The sequence below is a fragment of the Oxyura jamaicensis genome, chromosome 2 (genome assembly GCF_011077185.1).
Source record: "Oxyura jamaicensis isolate SHBP4307 breed ruddy duck chromosome 2, BPBGC_Ojam_1.0, whole genome shotgun sequence".
NCBI lineage: Eukaryota > Metazoa > Chordata > Aves > Anseriformes > Anatidae > Oxyura > Oxyura jamaicensis.
Window position 1 is genome coordinate 138,190,283 of NC_048894.1, and position 25,301 is coordinate 138,215,583.

Consider the following 25,301-nt stretch of genomic DNA (forward strand, 5'->3'; position numbering starts at 1 on the left):
AGAGTAGTTCTAGTTGTATGGGATTTATTATGTTTATCGGTGATTTTCATCTGAGGATCTGTAGGCAGCTTATTCAGTCTGGACTACTGTAAAGCAACATCTATAGGTCTGTGCTTATTCCTAAAGTGGGTATGGATTTTTCTTGTTGCCTCTCTTGTACTTTTAGATATTCCTTCAGCTTGGACTTCAGGTGATGTTTAACCACTTCAGCAAGGATTTAGGTGGGTTCAAATTTATCCTTTGTTAACAAATACCATTTCTATTCCAAGCATCTAACTTCACCTGCTTCTTCAGTAGTATCAAATGCTCAGTTACCTCTCAGCTTCTGATCTCCAGGTTGTTTCTGCAGAAACTGCTGATACTGTTGTTATGATCAGGTCAGAATCAGTCAGAAAAATCACCTGAACACTTCTTCAGGAAATTTTTTTATATGAAAACACATTATTAAATTGTCCGAAATATGATCCTTCTTAACTCAATTACTTATATTCTCTAAATTAATAAAAAAAAAAAATCCCCATTTCAAGGGAAATGTAGACTTTAGGCATATTTGACTTTGTGGCTTTGTTTACTATTTTGTCAAGAGTGGGTTCAGGCAAAGTGTCTGTATCATGCATCTTGGTTTTAGACTTGAGTTGTGAGCAGGTAATCACTGCACAGTAATCTTTTATTTTATTTATTTATTTATTTATTTATTTAATTTGTGACTGGGTGGAAGGACTATCACTGTGATACTGTTAAAAAGATTTGAAAAAAGAAAAGAAAAAGTCCACAGCAGGAAATCTAGGAAGATGGATTAATGGACCATGAAAGAGTGGTGGAAACCTCTGAAGTGGATGGAGAAGATGACCTCCCTCTATTTCAACATGGTCCCTGGTTAGACCAATGGAACTGGCATCCCCTGGGTGGTTTAAACACATTTATGCCATTTTCAGAGAGAGAGCAGGAGGCAGGAGGAGAGGGGAAGGCTGACAGAATGTTATCATTATTTATTTAAATACTATTTTATTTTTGGTGTTATTTTCCAAGGTACGTTGGGGATGATTTTTTTCTACATAACATAAATATTGGTGATGGCAAATATTTTTAAAAGATTGTACTGTTCATGTGCTGTGAGAATGGGAATTTATAGATTCCTGAGACAGACCATTCCGTACCTTAATCAGAATTTTTAAAAAGTGATGAAGAGTGTGAATTCATATGCTTTTGCTTTCTTTTTCACCTTCCATGCCATCTTCATCCCAGTTCATGTTGTGTAACGCTTTTTTTTTTTGAAGATTGCTGGAATGTACTCATTTAGTAATTGCATTTTAATCTGTGGAAAGTTTTATGGAGATATTCAGAATACTTTATTGGGGATTTACAGTTACAGTAATCCTGTCAATTAGCGGTATGTCCATTTTTTAGACAGCTGTGCAAGAAATAGCAGTATCTAACATAAAATCCATAAACTGAACTTACAGTTCTGTCTTTAGTCTGTGCCTTTCAGTATGTTTGCATTGGGAAGACATTTTCTGGTTATCAAATGTTTTTAGAATAGTTGAAATCTGTTGATAATTGGAGAGAATTAGTGAGGAGGGAGAATATGTCTGTTGAAGCCTGTGTGTTGGCATCTTGACTTGTGAGCTAGCTGCTGGCTCTTTACTGTTGTCTGCGATAGCGGGATCTGGAATGCAAAGAACAAATGCAAAACCTGAGGGCAGTATTAAGTTAAATTCACTTTGTAGCGTATGTGGGTGTCAAGGAGTTGGCATTCATGCTGTCGTGTTTATTTGAAAGATACTGCTCTTCCAGATTTATTTTTTTTTATGTGCATAGCTAGAAATCTATATTTGAGACTATTATTTCTGCAGTCTTCACTCAGCTATTCTCTACTTCTTTTCTGTGAGCACGGCTGGGGTCAGTGTCAGTATTGTATCTGCAGGGGAAACAAGATGGGAAGGTGCTTTTTATAGAACTGAGACTGTCCCTCATTGTTCCTGGGCGATTTGCTTTGGGAAGACGAGATAGTTCTGTGCATTAATATTTAATCTCATCTTAATTCTTAATCAAGTTTAGTGTAACGTGCATTTCTCATGGAAACTATGTATATTCTGCTTTGAGTTTTGGGCTGTGAGGCTGTGTGTTCCCCAAACTTAAAATTTACTGGAAGTGTCCCATTTGCTCGACTTCATAGGCAATGCGTTTAATAAAAATAGCTACTGTAAAAGCATCAATGACTTCATTAAAGTGATACAACGTCAATTACAACATTAATTTTAATAATAAATACTTAGTTATTTACCTCCCCGGAGGAGGGAAATCAGAATTCTAAACAAGAGGTAGGTTTGTATTTCCAGCCCTCTCAGCAAAAGGGCTCGAAAAGCCTTCTGTCCTGCTGTAGCCTTGTCTACCCTTGCTGAGGTGGTGGGACGATGAGGGGCGTGCTCGTGATTCCCTTGGGCCAAGGAGAGCACAAGAAGCTGCTGTCCTGCTGCTGAGAAAAGGCGCCCAACTACTGGCCTGTAGCGTTTGAAACCCAAGTGAGGTGGTGTGCTACATGCTTTGTGCTTCTCCCGGTGTTTCATGGTACATGAGGTACACTCAGACTGTTCCTGCTGATCCGGTCTCCGTGTGCCTGTAGGTCTGTGGCTGGCAAATCGGAATGTTGAGAGCGCTGTAGTGTTTGACATAGATGTTTATTCCTGGCAAGGATGGCTGGTTCTGAAATCTGCATATCCCAGGCTTCACTGGAAAAGAACTAGGTACCTGTTTAATTCACTTATCTAGAAGGTATAGGCCATATTGTATAGGTCTTTATCATGGATGTAGGCACCTGATTACCACCCACATGTTTTTGTGGCTATGCACCAAATAATGTAAAAGTAGAAGAGATGTCTGGTGACAGAGTACTTGTTAGTTTACCAACGCATCTTTTGGGAAGAATTCTGTATGGTTTTGGCACAACAGATTTTAGGTAAGTGCTTTTACTGATAGCAGTGGATTGAAGAATAGAAAATTATTAAGAATTTATAGGGCTGAGGAAAATTGTGTTATTTTCACTACCTTTGCAACTTCTTCTGCTTCTGTTGTTCTTGTTCTCTTCCCTCACGTTTCTATTGTGTCCCCCTATTCGTTCCCTTTACCAGTGGGACTAGCCATGACCTTCAAGGAAACTTAAAGTACACAGAGAGGATCTAACTTAAAGAAGTGTTGAATGAGACTTGGGGTCTGGCACTTGCACTGTGTAGGCTTGCAGAAGAACACAAGAGGATTGGTACTGTAAATGTTTCAAAGCGCAGAGGTTCCAGGCAACTTAAACACTTTTACACTTGCAAAGTGCAACAATTTTCATTGTTGGCAAGCAGAAAAATACTGTCTTGTTTTAAAGTGAATCATATGATGCAGGATACGGAATTATGATCTGTGCAAAGTAAGTTGTGAACTGATAAAGGTTTCAGATTCTTTCAATGTTTCAGAATTAATGTGGAGTTTGTACACTGTGTTGATTGAATTCCTATAGAGACAAATTTTCATCAAACTTGAAAATAGGTAGAGAATTACTTAATGTTTTGTGCTGTTGGAATGCACTGGCCCAGTCACTGTTGATCACATTATCTGCAGCCTGCTGGTGGTCTTAATAAACAGTTATTTATTGGAAATTATTTCTGGTCAATAATTAGAACTGGCATCCTTTTTGGTGGAGTTTCTAGAAGGCAGTTTGAAAAGATGTGGGAAGGCAAAATTAAGATGTAGTCTGAAAGAAGCAGAATGTGGTTACATGGTTTGGTATTTCTTGGTCTGATGAGTAAATGGATATATATATATATATTTGACATGTTAATCCAATTCTTGTAAGGAGTTATTAGTTGCTGATTTTTGAAAGGAGGGTATAAGGCAATTTATATATGGGAAATCTGGGAGTCCACTCCCTAGTAGAACACAAGGCACTTCTTAAACCAAAGGAAGGACAACACTATGTGTAGTATCTAGACATGATTTAAGAATCTGAAGTCTCATCAGTCCTCTTTTGTCTAGAAAAAAACATTTAAACCACCATTGTGTTAAAACGCATTCCTTGTATTTCATCTAATACATTAATATTTCTACGACTTAGTGCAGCTTCTACTCCTAATTTGTCTGATTGAAGAGTCTTTTGGAAAGAGGTTAGCAGGCCTTTCCCTCTGGCTTGCTGACTTGGGTGCCGAATCTCAATCTATTCCCTGACCTTGAATGAGAAATATCTGTGCTGTACACCCAAGGGTCCAGGCCTGTTGACCCACAAGGTCAATATGAGCTTAACTTCATTTGGTAGAATCTGTTTTTTCAATAGATATTTTTAATAATTTCATTTCACTTCCCCTCCATTGTCGTTAGAAAGTCAAGAAAGATCATTGCCTAATCAAGGGACTAAAGGGTATGTGGATAGCACTCAAGGATGCGTCATAGTTATATAATAATAGAGGCTCTTGTCCTCACGTAACTGCAGTGTTGGAAAGTGTACAGTGGACGAGACACAGAATTGTAGGAGAAGAGTATTTCAGAGGAGATATATTTTCAGTTGCGGAAGCAAATCATATCCTGGCTTAGAACACAGTGCTTCTATAAAATGAGGGGAAAACCATTTTAAATGCAGATTTTCAAGGTGGCTACTAATGGGAAACGTTTCTTTATTTAATGGTTCTGAATTCAAAATCTGATTGTAAGATTTTCAAAAATACAAAGGATTTGCAGCTGCAGTTGAAGTCACTGAACATACACAATTATGTAAAGATGCTAAATCCTCTTGGAAAACAACAACAACAACAACAACAAAGATTTCAAATGGAGCTCTCTGAAGAAGTGTACGTTACTACAAATTATGATCTCACTCTATTTCGGTCTCACTTCTGCATGTTACAAAAAATGACCATGGTCCCAGTCCAAAGGAAGGATGTTGCTTGTAATCTTAATATGTGAAACATTCATGTTTCATTTATTTATTTCAGTAGAAAAATTCACAATGAAATAGTAATTTAGGTGTCCAGTAAATGTGTTTGTGAGACATATATTGAGAGGAATATAAGGAACCATGGAGGAACTGTATATTCAGTTTTCTTTGTCCAGTGGCAATTCATGCTCACAGTTAACCAAATACAGCTTTCAGGCCCCTAAAGTTGGAGGTTCTAAAATGTTTTAAGGTGCCTAGTACAGAAGGTACAGATGCCAATTCCCTATTTTGTTGTGTGGCAGAAACAGTATGGAATCTCATGGTGAAAGATAATATTGCAGTTAAGATGCATGGTGGAGTGGAATTGCACCTGCATGAGCATTTTTTATTTTCATATTTCTTAACTTCAAAAATATCTGCCTGCGTTTTTTGGTTTTGTACTGGAACATTTTTTTTTTCACTATAATTTTCTAAAATGCTGAAAAGGCAAGCTGTGCTAGAGGACTGTTTACTGTGTGCTGCATGTTCAGTTTTCTCTTTCTGTACTAAACTTTGTTTTTTTCAAAAAGCCCCCTTCCCTTATTTAGTTCATCTAGTCGCTGAGCCCTGTTTACAGTAGTAGTCACAGTGACATATATGGAGGAGGAGATGTGGAGCTATTTTTGTGAGCTTTAGTCTTTTATCTGAAGTTAAGCATCTGCTTAAATTATGAGCCTGCAGTCCCCTCTTAGCTAAGTAAGGGCTTCTCCAGAGGGACATTCAGGACATCTATTTAGGAATCTGTTTGATTTCATTGAATGTAAAGGGAAGCTGGATCCTAACTTGGTATTTAGGACAGATAGGTGCAATTAGAGGGAGAGTAAATATTAGAGAGATGTAAATATTGCCTATGAGTACACATCTCCATTCTTGGGTTTGGTGGAGAGGAATTGCACAGAACACTGCCTTGCTCACGCACATTAAAGCATGTATTTCAGATACAATGTTTTCCTGAAGTCGATGGACAAACACTAATCAGTACTATGCAGACTTACTGTATGTATTATCGAATTATTTCTTCTAGCAAGTAAAAGTAAACTTTACTCAGAGTCAAGTTCCTTAGTCTTCCCTCCTTAGTTACATAGTCTGCAGACACTGACATAATTGTAGTTTAGTAAATATAGAGAAGATTTTCCTTTAACCTGTTAGTTTAGGGTGTTGCATTTTAAATGATGTTCTATGTTTTAAATTCACAATTGATTGTAAAATAAAAATCTAGAAAATAGATTATAGGTAAGATAATTGCATTTATAGTTGAATGTATTGCTGGAAATGTTCTAACATGGTATTCTGTCCAAAGAATTGGAAGCCAGTTAGGGGAAACCAGACTCGTTTCATTTTGTAACAAGATATTTTAGATATTTGGCTTTCCCCACTTTTAACCCTACATGGAAATAAGCAAGGAATACAATTTATTATAAATACCCAACAAATATTAAGGGAATTCCTTTTAGCTCAGGGTGAGATTTTTTTCCTACTGATTTGATACAGGTTATAAAACTTCAGGGTAGTTGTTTTACAACATGTTGCACTCAGTTGTGCAAACTTATTTTTTAGGGTCAAAGAAGAGCAAAAACCACAGCTGACACAGTAAGTAAATTATCTTAAAAGTGCAGTAGGCTTGACTTTTCTACCTTTGCCATGTTCTGCTTTCTGCACCTTTGATGGTATTAGCTTACCCTAATACCTGATAGGCTGCAGTTAGTTTGCCATCTGCTTCCTGACTGGCTTGTAAGAGAGCTGCCTGCAGCTTCTTACTTCATCCACATCTTGGTTGGATGTAGGTTCTTGCTGCCTGCTTGTGAACTGGTTAATTGTAAAACTTTGTTTCCCTTCCCCCCTTAGTGGCTGATTTAGTATTGCAGCTAACATTCCCATTGTTCTAGCTCTAGCTTTTCTGCCTGTATATTTTCTAAAATCATTGGATAAGAAAACATTTGAACTACTGTGGTTTTATTGGTTATTCAGTCACATTATTTGCTTATTTAAACAGGTGGTTTCCCTTTAGTGGGATCACTGAGCTGGTAAATAACGTTCTTCAACCACAGCAAAAACAGCAAAATGAAAAGGAGCCCCAGACGTAAGTAAGCTGCTCTCTGTAGACTAAGTAATGTCTGTATAGCATTAAAACATCCTGGAGAGTAGGTTTATAAGAACTGCCCATTTAGAACATCCTGCTAAAGGCATTTTACAAGCTGACACTGTTTGCTTTTCAACCCTTATTGGCAAAGGGAAAATTGAAAATCAACTTCCACGTTTTTAACAGTAATTTAAGTGAAATTAAATTAGAAAACAATCTGAGGAAATACTACTGCTCCATTTGCCTTTTTCTGCAAATGCTTCATACGTGAAACTCTCAGTGAAGTGATGTGTTTTCTGTGCATGTGGAGCTTGAATGGTAAGTCGTGTTGTGTTATATATAGCATATCTATGCACATGCATGGTATTTGTGGTAGTGATCATGCATAGAATGCTATACAAATCTATATAATATGAAGAGCTTTTAAAGGACAGGAAAGTGTCATTTCATTTTTTCACGCTTCTAAAATATCTGTAAAGTTTCAAAACTTTAGCAGATATAACGTGAAATTTTGGTTCTGTCAAAATTCAGGGGAGTTTTGACTTTGATGGGGCCATTATTTCATCCATGGACCCTCTACAGTGCTAAGCCAGTATGAGAGCTGTGTGAAAAAATTTACTTTTCTTTCAGTCTGAAAATGTTATGATTTAACAGGAACCGGCAAAGCTAGGACATTCAGTCTTAGAGTAGAACTTAAAGCATGAAGCTGAGAATACTCTTTTCGTAATGAGAAACTAAAAAAATATATCAAACTTAAAGATTTTTAAATGGGACATCAGATATTATTTGAACTTTAAATGGTTATGTATTTTATTTTTAAAATGATTGTTTTATAATTTTACATTACAAAGTACGTTTGCTTTTGAACCCATGTGTAAGAAGTTTAAGACATGCATATTATTTGATATATTTCAGGCAGAATCAGTTTTATTTTATTTTTAAATATGTATAGTTAAATGGCATTTCATACTTACAAGGCATGAAAACAGTTAATTTTTTTCTGAAAATACACAGAAATTTTGACAAAATTGAACAGAAATAGGCCATAAAATTGATATTCTGTAAGGTAGTGTATTATTTTGAGCTCTGTGTCTTATTTCCTTACTGATGTTGTTACTAAATTGTGTATATTACTAGTAGTGGAGCTTTTCTTTATTGATTATGGTTAGGTATTTGCAATATTAAATTTTGTTCACACCATCTCCATTGTATTCCTAATCCCCTCAATGCATCAAAGTTTGTTCTTGTTACCAGTATTGTACATGTGAAGCATATAGCTTTGAAGAAACAAAATACTGTTCTCAATGTAAATGACTGAGTTATAGTTGCCGAAAAACCGCTTAGAAATCCTGTTACTGTTAAAATTACTGTTATATTGGAAGGATTATTTTGAACAGCCATTTCTGGGGAACCAATTTTCTTCAGTGTTTTTATTAGATAACTAGGAAATGAATTATGCTGTAAACTCATTGAATTTACAGATGCCACAAGGCTGTGAGAGGTATTATATTTAATAGCAGGGTTATATTCCAAAAATATTCTGAATAAAAACAAGCTGTGGTTATGGTGTTATGGTGCCATGCAATAGAGGTCTGATACTATTCAGCAGGATGAATGTAAGGTAGTTTAGTTAGGTAGGGATAGTTTATGCAGTTGACCTAAGATGGAGAAAACTGTCCAAGTAGAAGTTCTTTGACAGAGAATCTGGGAGCCATAATAGTAAGTCATCTGAGGAAGAGTCAGTGTTTGTGAATGATGTAAATGACATAATGGGATATATACACAATAGTCTGGATTTGCCGTGAAGTAATGTTTTCACTCTGCTAAGCTTTGGTAATGTCTCACCTGGAATAGTGTGCTCTGTTTTGGAAACTGTATTTCAAAAATGATGTGGAGTGGTTAGTATTCATTGGAGAGCAATAAGAAAGATTAGTCATACGTCTAAATAATATGGCCTGCATAAAGAAAGATTGAAACATATGAGATGGTTCATACTGGAGAGAAAATCCTAGGGGATGAAGGAGATGAACAGATCTTTAATTATGCAGAAAGCTGTTGTAGTTTGGAAGGAAATACATCTCTTCTTCCTGCTTGTGTTCAAGCAGAAATAATTAAACTTAAGTTGTACCAGGTAGGATTCAGTGATTCAGTTTGGTAGGGAAAACTTTTTAATGGAAAGAAAACTTAAAATGCTTAAGTAGTTTGCCTGGGGCTTGTGTGGAAGCTCTGTGACTGAAAATCTTAGACTTGGCAAGGTAAATATGTGTTGTTACAAGAGACCCAGGTGTACGTGGTTCTCACTAGGACAAGAGAATGGATTAAGTGACTTTTTAAAGTGTCTTCCAGCACTGTGTATTTGTGTTCATATCATATCATTGATTTATTAATGAGCATGCTTTATTTTTGTGATTATTGTAAACTTTCACAGAGAAAAATAGAACAGAAATATTAATAGTAAAACTTTTTTATTTAATTTCTTTTTCTGACTTTAATGGATTGCAGAGGACTGTTGTACTCGGGTATCATTGTAAGGCACAGAAGTCTGTATGCCTGGAGACATTTTTACCCCTATCTATAAATGTCTGCACATTTTCCACTTGAAGTCACTGCCAGTATCTGAGTCTGTAATGGATTTTAAGATACGTCTGGCTGTCCAATTTCAATGATGGAAAACTTACTTACAGTTAATCTGGGGAGCACAAAATGTGTGAGAAGGCAGAGAAGGAATCATGCTAGTTGTTGAGAATGTAAGGTATCATGTTACAAAATTCTGTTTTGCTCTCCAGTATTTTTGTGGCAGGAATAGTTTGACATCCTTTGGACATGAATTTTTTATCACAGAATGTTTGAGGTTGAAAGTTCCCTCTGGATGTCTTATCCAACTTCCCCTGCTTAAGCAGGTTCACCTAGAGTCACTTTCCCAGGACCATGTCCAGACAGCTTTTGAAGATCAGTCTCCAAGGAGGAGATTCCACAACCTTTTTGGGAAACCTTCTTGTGCCCAGTCACACTCACAGTTAACTGCTTCCTGATGTTTAAATGTAGCCTCTTGTGGTACGGTTTGTGCATATTGCCTTGTGTCCTGGCACTGGGCACCACAGAAGAGAGCCTGCCTCTGTCCTCTTTGCACCCTCCCTTCAGGTATTTACAGACAGTGATGAGACCCCCTGTGCTGGGTCTGGCTGGGATGTGAACTTTCCCTGCAGCAGCCCATACAGTGCTGTGCTCTGCACTTGTAGCTAGAACAGCAGTGGTATCACACCGGTGTTGTGTCTGCTGCTGAGCAGAGGTGGCACAGCATCAGGACTCTCTTTGACCCTCCTAGGGGGTGGGCAAAAAGTGAGAAAGAAACATCAGCAGGGCAGCTGACCTGAACCAACCAAAGGGATATTCCATACCATGTGATGTCACACTCAGCAATAAAAGGTGGAAAAAGGAAGGAGAGGGGAGGGGTGGGCTCTCGTTGTGAAAACGTCTGTCCTCCTCCCGAACACCGGCTACGTGCATTGAGGCCCTGCTTCAAGGACGTGGTCAAGCATCGCTCATTTGTGGGAAGTAGAGAGTAATTTCTGCACTTCCACATAGCCTTTACTTGTTTTGTTTTGTTATTACCTTTCCCTCTCCCTCTTCCCCTCTCCCTTTTTTCCCTTTAGTTGAATTGTTTAATTAATAATAATATTTCCTTAATAATATATATATTTTTCTCTTTAATTAAATTATCCTTATCTCAACCCGTGAGTTGTTCTTTCCTTTACTTCTTCCCCTCCTCATCTGAGGAGGGGCAGTGAGAGAGCGGTTGTGGTGTTCAGCTGCCTAGCACGGTAAAACCACCACACCTCCCTCTTGAACCTCTTCTTCTCCAGGCTGAACAGACCCAGCACTCTCATCCTTTTCTCACACTGTGTGCTACAGTTCCTCTATCATCTTTGTTACGCTTTGCTGGGCTCACTCCAGTATATCCAGGTCTGTTGTACCAGGGAGCCCAGAACTGGTCCAGGTGTGGCCTCACCAGGACTGAGCAGTGGGGAAGGATCATCTCTCTTGACTTGCTGGTGATACTTTGCTTAATACAGCCCCGAATACCACTGGCCTTCTTTGCCCTAAGGGTACACGTTGTTGGCTTCTGTTCAACTTGCTGTCCAGCAGGAGCTCCAGGTCCTTTTCTGCCAAGCTGCTTTTCAGCTGGGTAGGGTCCAGCCTGTTCTGGTATCTGGGGTTGTTCTTCTCCAGGTGCAGGACTTCGCATTTCCCCTCACTAACTTCATGAGGTTCCTGTCAGCCCATTTCTCCAGCTAGTCTAGGTCCTTCTGGTGTATCTGCCACTCTTCCCAGTTTTACGTCAATCCACATTGTATCAGTTCATCCAGCCCATAGTTCATCAACTTCTCTGTGAGAATCTTTTGGCAGATGGTGTTGAAAGTCTTCCTGGAGACAAAGTATCCATTGCTCTCCTCTCATCTACTAGGCCACTCATTTCATCACAGAAGTTCGTTAAGTTGGTCAAGTATGACTTCTTTTGTTGAATCCATACTGACTACTGTTGGTAAGCTTTTTTTCCTTTATGTGCCTGGAAATAGTTTCCAGGATGAGCTGTTCCATCAGCTTCCGAGGGACTGAGGTGAGGCTGCCCAGCCTGTACTTTCCCTGGGCCCTCCTTTGTGCCCTTCCTGAAGGCAGGAGTGACATTTGCTTTCCTGCAGTCTTTGGGCATTTGTCCCAGCTGTCATGATGGATCAAAGGTTCAATATTGAGAGTGGTCTTCCATATCTGGTCTTCCTTCATAAAGAATATTTTTATCTCGAGCTCCTGTGTGCCTCATCATGAGTTTTACCTGCATTGTTCAAGGTCTTTCCATGTTGGCATCCTTACAGAGTAGAAATCCATAGCTGCCCTCTGAAGAAATTGCTTTAACTGTTGAGCAATTGCTCAACAATTAGCCTGTCAGGTTTTGTTTCTTCACATATATATGGCATGTATTTTGTAAAAGGTATATATGGATTTTTCTTCATTAGGACTTGCTGATGTTCTTTGTGCCTAAGTGTTTCACTTAAAGTTTATATATACTTTTTTTTTTGTAAGGACCCTGGAAAGTTATGTGAATGTATTAAGCTCCAGTCAAAATAGAGGTATTCCCATAATCTGTGTTGGCAACGCCTTGCAATGGATATTTAAGAACTCACATATGGAGCAGGGCATGCAGAGAGTAATTCTGGTACAGCCACTTGGCTGTGTTGTAGTGGTTTCCTGAGGTGAAGGCTGCGTGCATATTGCTGCATTTATTTCATAGCCATTAAGAATCTCTCTGCCATAAGCATTTGCAGTCCCATTTGAAACCTATTTATATTTTTGGCTTCAGAACTTGGTGAAATGAATTCTGCAATTTAATTAGGTGTTGTATAGGAGAGTTGTGACCTTTTGTCTGCTTTGAACCTGCTGCCTATTAATTTTATTGGGGGAGTCCTTCTTGTGTTACGTAATTCACTAGATACTACAGTGGCTTGGGAAAGAAAGTTTCTTAATATTCGCTGCTTAAAGATATCCAAATACCCCAAATATTTTTATTTTTATTTTTATTTATTGCTTTCCCCGTGAAAGTTAAAGCTTATTACTAAGGGCATCATCCAAAAGCCTCTTGAACACTGACAGGCGTGGGGCAGTAGCCACCTCTCTAGGAAAGCGCCCTCAGCCTCTCCTCATAGACTATATTGTGGAGCCCAGAACTGCACACGATATTTAAGGTGAGGCCACACCAGTGCTAAATATAGTGGAATAATCATCTCTCTAGGCTGGCTGGTTGTGTGGCCTTTAGTGCATCCCAGAATACAGTTTGCCCTCTTGGCTTCCAGGGCACACTGCGCGGGCTCCTGTTGAGCCTGCTGTTGACCAGCACCCAGAGATCCCTTCCTGCTGAGCTACTTTCCAGCCATTTGTCTCCATCCCTGGTACGGAACCCAGCATTTTCCATTGTTGAGCTTCATGCCATTAATTATAGCGGATATTTTAGTCAGTGTCTGAAATAAAGCAATTTCTGAAAGGATTGCTCCATTTATTAGAATATATAATGAATTCAATTTAAAATACATTGGCATTTCTCAAATATTTATCATAAATCCATGAATCATTATTTTTGTATTCTAAAATTCCTATGTAAACAATATGGCTACCAAACACTAGGTAGCTTTAAATTTCATCATATTGACTACTGCAAGTGTGATAGCATGCCCACATAAAACACTGTTCAACGAAAGTTACGCTATATATAGTCAGCAGGTTATTTGCAGTCTGTGTAGTTGCTGTTCAGTATGGTTTTTAATAGAACCTGTTGAAAATAGCACATTCCACTTGAAGGAATATTTTTCTTATAGAGAAAAATATATCTCTGCAGCCAATACACTTGTGAAATTGGAGTCATGAGAAGTCTAGCACTCTACTGTGTTTATTTTCTCAGACGGGAAGATGGAGAGAAAACTGAGAGTAAATGAGCTGAAAATAAAAGTATAATTGATGGTATTAAAAAAAAATCAGAGATTGTAGCTCTCAAGGTATAAAGTCAAATATTATAAATCTCCCAAATACCCTTTTAACTATAAAACTGTTTTTGTCTCCAAGTAAAGTCAATATGAGGTAACTCAAATTCTGTTGTGTGATTCTAATGACTGATCATGACCACTACTGTTAGGACTCTGGTAAAAATTACCACTTTTAGGATAAAGCTACAGTTGACTGACTTGTAAAGATGCCCTAGACCTCTTTTCAGATTTTTTCCTCATAATATTTAATACAAGAAAGCCTAATTTATGTTGGATGTATTGTTCACATTATTAGTGATGCCAAGATAATAGTCATGCATGTGGCGGTTTTTGGTTTTATGAGAAGGCAGAGCTGAACATGATGGGGACAGGTAGATGTGATCATAAGAAATATATTTCTGGATTTAATCCAGACTGTTTTGAATCCAACTTGTCTGTTTTAGTTTTAACACTTATACAGAATGTAATTCTGCATACAAAACCCACAGAATGTTCAAACGTACTAGATTTCACATTTTTGATAAATTAAATCTTATCAACTGAGAAATTAAAAGATACTCGGGGACAATGTGAGGAACCTATAGTTTGGGAAAATACCTATTCATGTAAGAAAAAAGTAATCTTTAAACAAAAGCCGGGTGGTGTGTTATAATGAGGGATTCCCTGAGTATCTGAGGTTAAAAAGAGAAATGTTCTTGCAAGTAGAAAGAGAAGAACAAAACCAAAAATATTTAACTGGTCAGCAGTTAGCATTATGGGCAAAGAAGAAGTGACACCCCTTCTCCCCCCAAATGGGATAATCCCAAGGTATATACTTCACTCTAGTAAATTAATAGATAAATAATAAGAAAGGAAAATAATTGTACTTTTAAATAAGGTAGAGGTGAACTGAAGCTATGTTAGCTATTTAGTTTACCAAAATCTCAAGCTATTTTGTGTTCTGGATAATAATAAAAAAAATAGTATGACTTAGAACAGAATGTTTCCATATGTATATGCATAAGGTTTAAATAAACCCATTGCTGCCTAGGCTGCAGTATTTTGTAACATAAGTAAAGCAGCTCCAGAAAGCTTTATGTGAGAAGATTTTCTCCTCTATTTTTTGGAATTTCTCAGAGTTTTTGGATCTCGGGCTGTGTTGCTACTAATATGCTGACAACATCCTGCTTTGAGCTGCTTTCCAAAAGAAATGAACAGTACCCCTAGAGGGATGACAGGTTGTCTGAATGAGATAAGCAAATAGATTTAGAAAATGCTGGCTTAAGCTTGACTGAAACAAGACAGAAGTGGTAATCTCACTACAATAAGAGGGAAGCATGTTAAGCATGCAGCTGAGTCACCGAGCCCAGTCTCCAATGGCACCTGCCTTCGTGACAGTGGCTAAAGGGATTCTTGCGAGATGTGGAAGCTATGCACTTATGTGGGACAGAGTTATAACCATAATGGATATTTTCATTTTATTTATTTATTTTTTTACAAAGAAGATTTGTGCACTTTGTTCTCTAAAGAACTGATGGTAAAGGTCATACAGCAAGTTCAGTATATATGATGTGTATCAAATCTTAGGAAGGTCAAACCTTCAAGATTGTATCTCAGCTGCTGCACTCTATGGCTATGCATTATTCTTAATAATTTATTTTTCCTTTAAAATGTCAGAAAAAACTATCTTTTGTGGGTAGAAGTGGTGTGAACCTCATTATACTTGGAATATTGCTAGTTCCAAGACATCTGTTTTTATCATGATCCCCAAACAGAACAAAATGTTTTTGACTTGCCAAATAAAATTGGAACCTTACTTTCCCAAATGTTCATGACCATTTTAGACTGCAAATGATCATCTTCCTGCTCGTCTCTGATGCTAAGTGAGCAAATTCCCTCACGCTCATTTGAAACGAGTGAATATCCATCACTTACATTTTTATTTTCCTCCTCTAATATGCTTCTTTGTTCCCATGCAATTTTCAGTCCATTACAGGTACCTACTCCTTTGTGTCCTGTTTTTCATCTGTTAGGGCTGGTAGAAGAGTGGCTGGTTTTGCTGAAGTAGTCTGACTAAAACTCTCTAGAAATATTTAAAAAGGCTTTGATTTCACAAAGGGCAGATTCAATTTCAGCAAAGAGCATATATGGAAATGTAGGCAATTATGAAGTGCCTCAAAAAATAGATTTATGCTATAGAAACATTTGGAGTTTTATTCAGGAGTGAGTATTCAATACCCAATACAGAGATTATTTTTCATGGATTATGTCTTAATTTTTAAATAAACATTCATGATATATATCTTCATTAGTCTCAGATTTGAGGAAAATCCACAGTTAGAAAATTAGTTCTTTTTGTTAACCATTTCTTAACAAAGAAATATTCTCATAATCAAGATATTCTTAGCTTTCTTATAAAGATGCTATTTTCTTAAAATAATCTTTTGGTCAAATTCCTGGAGACAACTTGGCAGAGACTAAGTACAAGAAAAGAAAAAGAGAATGCCTTCTGCTTCTTGTATTTTACTTACAATTTGACACAAAATACTGTAAGCTTTTTGCTACTCTTGGATATCTCTTCGTGCTGGGAAAATTTGTGATTTGATCCTTGGGCAGAAAATAAAGAATACAAGAGTCACTGATGTATAGTGGCCCGGTTCATGATTCTCATTGTGAACGTAACAAATCTCAAACCTGAATTTCAGTGGGATTTACATCATCTACGTCACATAGCATGCCTTAAGTTATTCTCTGTCCTCTATCAAGTTTTTGTTGCTGATTCATTATTCCCATTGGGAATATAGAACACAAAAATTATCATATGGAACTTGCACTTACAGTGCCTGAAACTGAAGGAAAGTTTGGGAGCTCAGCGATTGCTCAGCACCTCTGCATAGACAGAATCACGGCCTGAAACTTAGAGGAGAAATCTGTATGGTACATCAGGACTGTGTTTGCTGTATGATCTGAAGGCATAATGATAAGTTGGTTAAGAACCTTTGATCCTGCTACAAGACCAGATAGTAACGGTCATAGTATTTTCAATAATGACTTAAATCAGACCAAGTTTTATAATCCGTCTATACTGAAGTTTTAAAATTATCAATTGTATCAGTCCTCTTAAATAAGCAGTGATTGGTGTAATAAAAAGGCTTTCAAAAGGGTAGTTTTAATGAATGCTAATATGAGATATAAAGGATTCTGAATAATAGATTTTTTTTGCACCAAAGGTGAAGCTTGTTCTTAAAGCAATAAACACTATTTGCTCTTTCTATCGTGTATGATTGATCTTAAGACGTGAAAAGCACACCATGAACGATGTTGGTTAAATATTCAGTAGAAGGGAAAGATTTAATGGTCATGGATGAATCAATTCTAACATCATAACTGCAACTATCCTCAAAAGGTTGCATAAAATTCTAAAAAAGTATCAGGTTCATGAACCAATAAACATTATCAGAACAAGCAAGTAGGTTTTAAAACACTCTAACTTAGTGACAGTAGCACTAGAAATCTTGGGTACCTTTTAACTCCACCTGGTTTCGTTGGCACGGGAAGATGTTTGGTGCTTCACAAAGTCTGGCTGTGTGGTTTAAGCCCTACATCTTAATGTTTGTTACTGAATGCAAGTACTGAGGGCATTTTGTACCTCTGCAAATGACTTCTGCAAATGACCCGGGTGCAGGTAGTGCTGAGTGCTACTGTGAAGTATCGAGCACTTCCAGTTGCTAATGATACGAGGGGAAACAGTGGTAGATTTTCATGCTAAGTTTCACAAAACTGGGTATTTTTGCTTACTTGCAGGTTGAAAGCAGAACCAGGCCTGTCAGTCATCAGTATCTGGGGAATTCCTGTCCCCTGGAGTCAGGAAACACAATTAGGCATGCTGGAAATACAATTAGGCTTCCCAGCTGCAGAGCTTTCCTGGAGAAAGTTCAAATGTTAGTTGTGTGCTTCTAAACTAACATCTCCTTTCAATACCACTTCTGTGTAACTGATAGCTGTGAACCAGTGTTGTGTTTGGCTTTGGAAGAGTTTATTCTCTGTTCTATACTTTTATTTTGATACATTTACAGTGTTTGCTTGTATTGTATCAGTGAGTGAGGTTGAGTAACGTGTTCTTTTCATGATTGTCTTGTTTTATTCCTTTGGTAAGGAATAGTTGGAATGTTTGGCCGGTTTGTTAGACATAAATAAAATGAAGTATTTGTTCCTTATTCAAAAACATCTGCAGGGGCAGTTTGACTAGAGGAAAGAAGTGTCAATTTGTCCTCCCGTATTTACGGCAGGAAGGGAACGGAGTGGTTTAGAAAGGCTGGCTGTAGGATATGGAGCTCTGCCGCGTTTGCCCTGGAAAGACGCACTAGGTGAGATGGTTGTCCTTCATCACCAGGCGCAGCTTGTTGTGTCGCGATAGTAGTTCTTGCTCTAGTCTGCTTCTACAGATTTGAGGTTGACTGAATGGGTATCCAGAATATCTCAGGTACGGCCCCAAAAGAGCATGGTCCTCCAAACGTTTGTATCAATGAAATCAGCAAACAACCCTTTATTTTGTAGATGAGTGGATCTTTCTAGTTTTTCAATATAATCATCCCCATTTGCTTTTGCATGTGCTCTCTTGGCTGGCCTTCTGTGATCATAGTAACAGTACTATTGATTTTACAGAAGAAGGAAATTCACTTATCTCTTCCTAAAGATGTTTTTCTGATTATGATCTGTATAGAGAGAAAGTTGAAGTAAATTCATAGTGATGTGGTTCCTGGAGTATCTTGGACTCAGAACAAACATAGACAGATGGTGCCAGGGTGAGTCGATCAGAAGCCTGGGGTGAGGATGAGTACTACTGGGTACAAAGTCTCATCTATGAATAACATTAACAGACGGTGAAGATTGTCATAGGGCAAAAAAGCAGTCTCACAGAAACAAAAATCCAGTTTTTATTGTACGCTACTGGGAACTTTGGTCTGTCACAATCATGATTTCAACTTGCCAGTGATGCCAGTTATGCCTTCCACATGTCACCCCTTCCTATCCTTTAGTAAGCTTTATATCCATTTGTGTATTCCACAGCTGAATATCAGATTAGTTTTGTTTTAGGAAGGGGATGTTCTTGATTCAGTGCAAGGATATTCAGCGGAAAGAGAACTTGAGTGCTGTCAGCAGGAGCACAGCCTGCCCAGCGCAGGTCTGCTTTGCCCGTGGATACAGAACCGTGTCAGAAAGCACTTTTGGAACAGTTGGGGACCCCCCATCTCCCAGTTATGTGCCTAAGGGCAAAACACGTTTTCTTGTTTCTACTATGGTGTTCACCAACAGGGTGAAAACCACAACATTTGTATGACAAAAATCTGATTAACAGATGACCTCTGGAACAGCGGAATGTTGTCTTTTCAACATTGAATGTGTATTTGAGTTAACAAATGTATTCCAGCCATGTCTCATCATACATAATGATGGCACTGCATTCTTCTTTTCATATTATCCCTAATGAATCTTTTAAGAAAACGTTATGCTATCTGTACTCTTGGAAACTATTCTCTAAAAGGTTTACTATTGAATTTATGACTCCATTGTGTATACTCCTTAACTATGTCAATATTAATTACCTATGTACACTAAATAAATGCTCTTTCTTTGGTTAAACATGTACTGATGAGTCACGATAATCCCAGGATGAAAACTTTTGTCTGCTCAGCTCAGCTTTTTAGGTGGCGATTTGTTCAAGTATTGGCTGTTACGTCATAGGCAGTGCCTTTGCCTCTCTGCCAACAGAAAGAGAAAAGGGAGGTGTATATATAATCGACTTATTTAGGGTGGCCATATTTAAAGAAGGATACTGCTTCCAATACTGGAAACATAGCTACAATGATCTATTTTGTAAGGGGACAGTTACATGAGCGCAAAGAAGAAATGGACATTTATCTGTGTTGATGCTGGGCCTTTGAATGTTAGTGTCCATGGACCTGGTCAATCCTGGATGCAAAGGGCTTATCTAAAATAAGAATGGTAACTGTTTTCAAAGGTGTGGACTTAGGCTCTTCAGGTGGAATTGACAGTGTTCTGCTGTAGGAAGGATAATTGATAATTTTTCTGCAAAATATATTGCAGATTATCAACAGTGTCTTTAAGTTATGTTAGTAGATGTGTTGAAATACCATGACAGTTGAAGATACCTCAGTGGGAAAGGGCAAAGGGAGAGCAACAAGAGGAAGTAAGAGCCTGCCAGGTCTGATTTGCAGTGACGCTGAGCTGGCTGAACTGATCGGTTCAGATCTGTACATCTTACTGTTTAAACAAAAAGATTTCCCAGCAACTTACAGGATCACGTATATGATACAGTAATCTATATAGTAACCTATGAGCCCTGCTCAACAACATGGAGAATACAGAGCTTGAATATGCAAACTGTTACACAGGAAATGGATTGATGAAGAACAGAACTAGGGCTTGTTTGACCTAAGTGCAATTATGCTAAAACAAATGTGAGTAGAATCTGCTTCTATTTACTGTTTTTCCAAACAGAAGTACTCCAGGAAAAGGCTTTAATGAACTGAGATCACAATCTTGGCAGAGAATAGTGTTCAAGTGTTACAGGAAAAGCGAATTTCACAGAGCTGTCTCTGGGCTAGTTCCTGGCCTGTGAGTGTCATGGTGTCCTTTTTGCCTCTGCTGGTTTTCAGGGCCTGCTCTTAGCCCACACTTCCACCCCACTGTTATGAACAGCAAAGCATGATCAGCAGGCCTACAGGTGGCCCAGTACCACTGTCGTTTATGCCCAATAGGGCTCAGACCCTAGTGATTAATTAATAAGCTTTAATTAAGAGGCTAAATGATATAAATACAGGATTGAATTCTGATCTTTACTGTCACATATTTTTTTTGTGTGGGGGGGGGGGGCCGGGGGGTGTGGGCGGGGTTGGTTTTGCACAGTTTTGATTGTATAGAAAGGTCAAATGTTATCTTTTAGGAATAGTATTAGATTAACTACTGTTTATACTGTAAACAGTATAATATATTTTGGGGGCACAAATCTCTTTCCTTTTCAGTTATTATCAAATACTGTTTACCTAAAATGGAGCAATGCTGTATTAACCTAATTATCATTATGTTTCAATTCAAAAGTGAAGTGTTGAGTTTAGTGAACTTTTTGACAAAAGGGAAGGTATGGCAGCCTGGCTTTAGATACAATTAACATGGGGAAAATTGTTGCATGCCATATTCACACACTCGTAATAATCTCTCCTCCAGGCAAGAGCATCCCTCTCCCTTTGTGAGCTACTTGCACCTGAAAAATCATAATTATTTCTATATTTCAATTTCAGTGTCAGGAACCATTTCTTCACTTTGTTTCTAGAAGATGTTATACTAACCTGACAAGGGTAATTGATGTGTTTTGGCCCTACTTTCCATTACTTTTAAAATATGAACAATATGGAAAATGACAGTCTCCTGAAAATGGGAGAGGTATTTCAACACAATCTCCCCTTGTAGTGCTGCTAGCATGGTGGCTCCACTGATGGTACTTCAGTAAGAATACTATCAGTAAGAATACTGATACTCATAAACCATACAAAACCCAGATCCACCATAATTAATTACTACCAACTATTACAATATCTGTGGTGGTGATAATTCAGCATCAAGCACGTTGGTGTAGTTTACATAGATGGAGATGAGCTAACACTATAGTAAACACAACTGAGACTTGCATATACTAGTTTTCTTAACATTGCTCAAATTTATTTCCTGTTTGTTAAAAAAGGAAAATCGTCAAGATAGGAACAATCCGGTCGCACAGGTAAAAAGATAGGGGCTGCTTAATAATTGAAGCTGCTCATGAATGTTGTAAACAATGTGGAATGAACTCACTCTAATCATGATACTGTAATGTCAGGAGGTGTTACATTTCGGAGCCAAGACAGTCTGACCTATTATTTGGCATGCATTTATTTGGGTTGTGAGTGTAATCATCTAATGAAAAAATAATTTTGCCTTTCATAGTCAAGATTCCAAAAAAGTTCAACACAGTAAATTTCTGGGGCATTTTTAAAACTACAGGCATGAAGTTAATGGCTTCTTTTTGTAAGTTAACTGATGATGCAAATAAAGTAACCTGAGTGACTGTGAGAAATATTATCTCTGCTGAAGATGCCCTTTATAAATGTAATAATGTTGTAGAGCACTTTAATAGTCAGCCACTGAATTAGCATTTTTAAGGTACGGTTGGTAAACCCTGCATCCCTTAAAAGGAAACGTAGTGTAAAGTAAATAACAGTATGATTTATGAAAACAAGACAAATGTACAATAAAATGGGAAACTTTTTTGTCAGTGAATTATTTGAATTGAATGGTATTTTGTGTAATTTTTAATAATGAGGCTGTTCTTTAAGAAATAAGGGTCTAATAATGCACCTGATACACAGTCCCTTTACTGGAGTGAAATTTGTGATGACTGCCAAATTTATTCAATGACAGGAGGTGAGATTTAAAAACGTATATAAATGTGGACAAGATTGTTTACAACTGATATTTATTTGGTTACCTAACACAAAGTATCAGAAAAAATCAGAAATAGCCAACATGCAGCACTATTTCTGATAATTTTAGACTGATATGAGGTCTCTGTTACTAAACATTTCATTTGAGTGAATCAGGAAGAAAAATGCAACAACAGTTAAAAAAAACTGCATGGCTTTTAAATGTAAAATGTAGACTGATGGTATAAAAATAGACTGTAAAAGGATTATTTTTCTGAGAGCCTCAGCCAAGTGTACTTGGTGATCTAAATTTTGGGTGAGAATTGTTGCATAGGGGATAAACGTCTGCATATGTGTGCACAGATGTGTCAACTTTGCATGGAAAATATCTAATTAAGTCTTATTTTTTGCATAAACCTCATAGTATCATAGGGGTGTTGCAGTAACTACAAACCAATCCTAATTTTAAAGTCATTTTCTGTTACAAAATCATCTTTAAAATATTATTTCCCTTCTGTTTAGCAGGGAGCTCTGACTCTCCTTTCCGAACAAGTAGTATGGAACTAGAGCTCATACATACAGCCTTTTGCAGGGGGAATTGTGGCTGACTGATATAGCGGTCTGAGAAACTTTGGTCTCCAGCTGGAGTATCCTACTACCCTAGACCACTGCATGTGGTGACAGTGGAGAGTGTCTGGATTCTTAATGTGTGTGATGCTACATCCCACCAGAAGTTTGATGGACCTATTTTACAGCAATACACATGCTATGGATTTGTCCTGTCCTTTGAGTGTTCTCTGTAGAAATTAAGGACAGATGCTGGTCAGCATCATTATGAGACTGAATGCTCAAAGACCCATTTCTCCTGTGCACTGCTACTGAAAACTCCACTGCCACTTGTCCAAGGTGCTTATCAACTGCAATATGTGATGTTACTATGCTATCAGCAAAGCTGGAGATTCAGATAGTATCACCTATCAGGTCCCTCTCTCAAATCTGTATCCTTTCCAATATTCAGTAAAGCTTGAGCTCGTGATGCGTTTTTCCCTCTTGACTAAACAGTTCCAAAACTGCTCTTCTATCAGTATGGCTGTTTTTCCAAATTTGTAAGCTGAATTTCTTTCAGGCAATTGTTCTTTCCCATCAGATTTCTTTGAAATTGATCAAATGAAGTTGAAAGCATCTGGATATGTATGGCACATACATATGGGTAGCTACTTACACCTTGCTTCACAACAAACTAGTTTAAAACAAACAGGCAAACAAAAAAAAAAAAACCAACACACAACCAACAACCAAAAACAATATTTGACCGTAACTGACTGTATTATCTGTAATCTCTAATTGAGTTTTCTTTTACTGGGCTGGAATATAAATTACAAGACAGTACAAATCTTTAAAGAGCCTGTTCCTGTGCTCTGCCACACACACTTCCTGGCAGCCTGCTTTTACTCAGTCCAGCTACTGGCTCCTGATCTTCCCTGTCAGCTGCAGATTAGTACTTACAGCTTCAGCACTTTACCAGAGCTGCTCCTTTGGGATAGTGAGGAATGCAAACACAGGGACAAAGCCCATTGAGCTGGAGATAAAGTATTTTTAATTGAGGTAATGCAGTTGTGGAATGAACTTGGAGAGTTTCCTATTAGTAGGCAGGCACTGGAAGATTGCCTTTGTCTATTACAGCTGGCATGGTTAATCTTTCTTTGAAGGACACCTAAAATTACCTGGGAAGGGCCAGCCTTGTCACATGGTAGGAAAAAGAGTATTTGGAAAACTACCTCTATTGTGTGTAACTATGTGGATTTACTTTACCTGCCTGGTGCATTAAAAAAGCAGTCCTAGTGATATTTCCAGTATAGGTGCAGAAGGTACAGCAGTAGGTGGCAAAATTCATTAGAAGAATAACGAAGACGTTTTAACGGAGAACGAATAAAAAATTCATCTAGAATGCAGGATGTGTTACTACATTCTGCCTGTTTAAACCTTAATCAGGACTTTATAGCTTTTTATATAGTACAAATTGGGAAAATACATTCAAATATTCAGTTACAGATTAATTTTAACAAATAAAAAGACAGTCACAAAGATATCACTTCTTAATTCAGTCTTGCAGTTAGCTTGAACTGTCTGCTACGGAAAAGGAAGAAGCAAGTATTAGTGTTTTTTAAGGAAACCTGGAAGGAACGGGCACAACCAGGAGTTCCCTTCTTTTTTCCTTTATGTGCATATTGTCTGGCTTTATCTTGCTGCCATTAAACCCACACAGAAATATCGTAAGATTAATTGGATCAGCCTTTAGTTGGCCATATGTTAATCTTCTCCATGTTTACTTTTTCCTGTAGCCTTGTGCAAGACTATTGCACCTAGAATGCTGTTGTTCACTGCTACCTTGCCAGTAAAGAGCAGCCTCACTGCTGCTAATAAACAGTTATTAAACAAAGGATGCAGTTTTATTCAATGCTGAGCATTAGTAAAAAAAAAAATAAATAAAAAAAATAAAAGTAATCCTTGTAATCCTTCCAGTTACAGTTAGACTTTCAGTCTCACCGGCCTGTTGATATATTCAGTCTAATCCTACCCAGTTGTTAAAATGGAGTTGTTTCCCCCCCACCCCCATCTTTGCTTGTCTTTTTTTTTTTCTTAATTTGAGTTTCATAATAAATAAACTAGATTCAGTGATGTGACTTTGTCTGTAGTTGCAAGCACATTTATGATCATACAAGATTAATTCATTATGACATAAGAACAGAGCAATGAGGAATATTTGCTCTTTGGTGAGCGAGGTCAAATAAGCAGAGAACAAGGAATAGTGCAACCTGCTGCCTTGCCCTAATAAAGGACAGAGAAAGAGAGAGGATGGATCTGGAACACCTTGAAGAACTCCTCTTGTCCATATCTTTTAAGAGTGGCCTGTACTTGGCCTGTACTAAGTTCCCACCAGCATAGGTCAAAAAGTAGCATTTTACTGCACAGTTGTGTTTTTTAACCTTTTTGAATTTGCATTCTCTAAAGATTTTTCAGTAGGGTTTGTTTTAGGTAAAGCTGAAGCTTAGGCATATAGCTGAGGTAGTTATCTCAGAATTTACACCTACTGACAGTATAAAATAGGTAATTATTGTTTATTTAAGGAAACCAGGCAGTTAACATTGTATATCATCTTAATAGGACAGTGGAAAGTTCATTCTGAGAGAAAGTTAAAGTGCTGTGGGTTAGTGAATGTTTGTAGAGATCATGGCTGACATCTAGTTTCTGACAGGATTTCATTTTCAGTGGTACAAAAGCTCAAA

The 25,301-nt window shown here is 37.7% G+C and overlaps 1 protein-coding gene across 15 annotated transcripts in view; it reads left to right on the forward strand.

The window, feature by feature from the left end:
- Positions 1–25,301, forward strand: part of RIMS2 (regulating synaptic membrane exocytosis 2) — a 457,720-nt gene that overhangs the window by 53,482 nt on the left and 378,937 nt on the right. For 9 of the 15 annotated variants that reach the window (XM_035316481.1, XM_035316485.1, XM_035316482.1 and 6 more), the window contains exons 2-3: positions 6,506–6,538; positions 6,942–7,028. The exons of the other annotated variants lie outside the window; for them this stretch is intronic. In XM_035316481.1, coding sequence (XP_035172372.1) covers positions 6,506–6,538; positions 6,942–7,028 — 120 coding nt within the window. The remainder of the gene's footprint in view (positions 1–6,505; positions 6,539–6,941; positions 7,029–25,301) is intronic. 15 annotated transcript variants of the gene reach the window in all.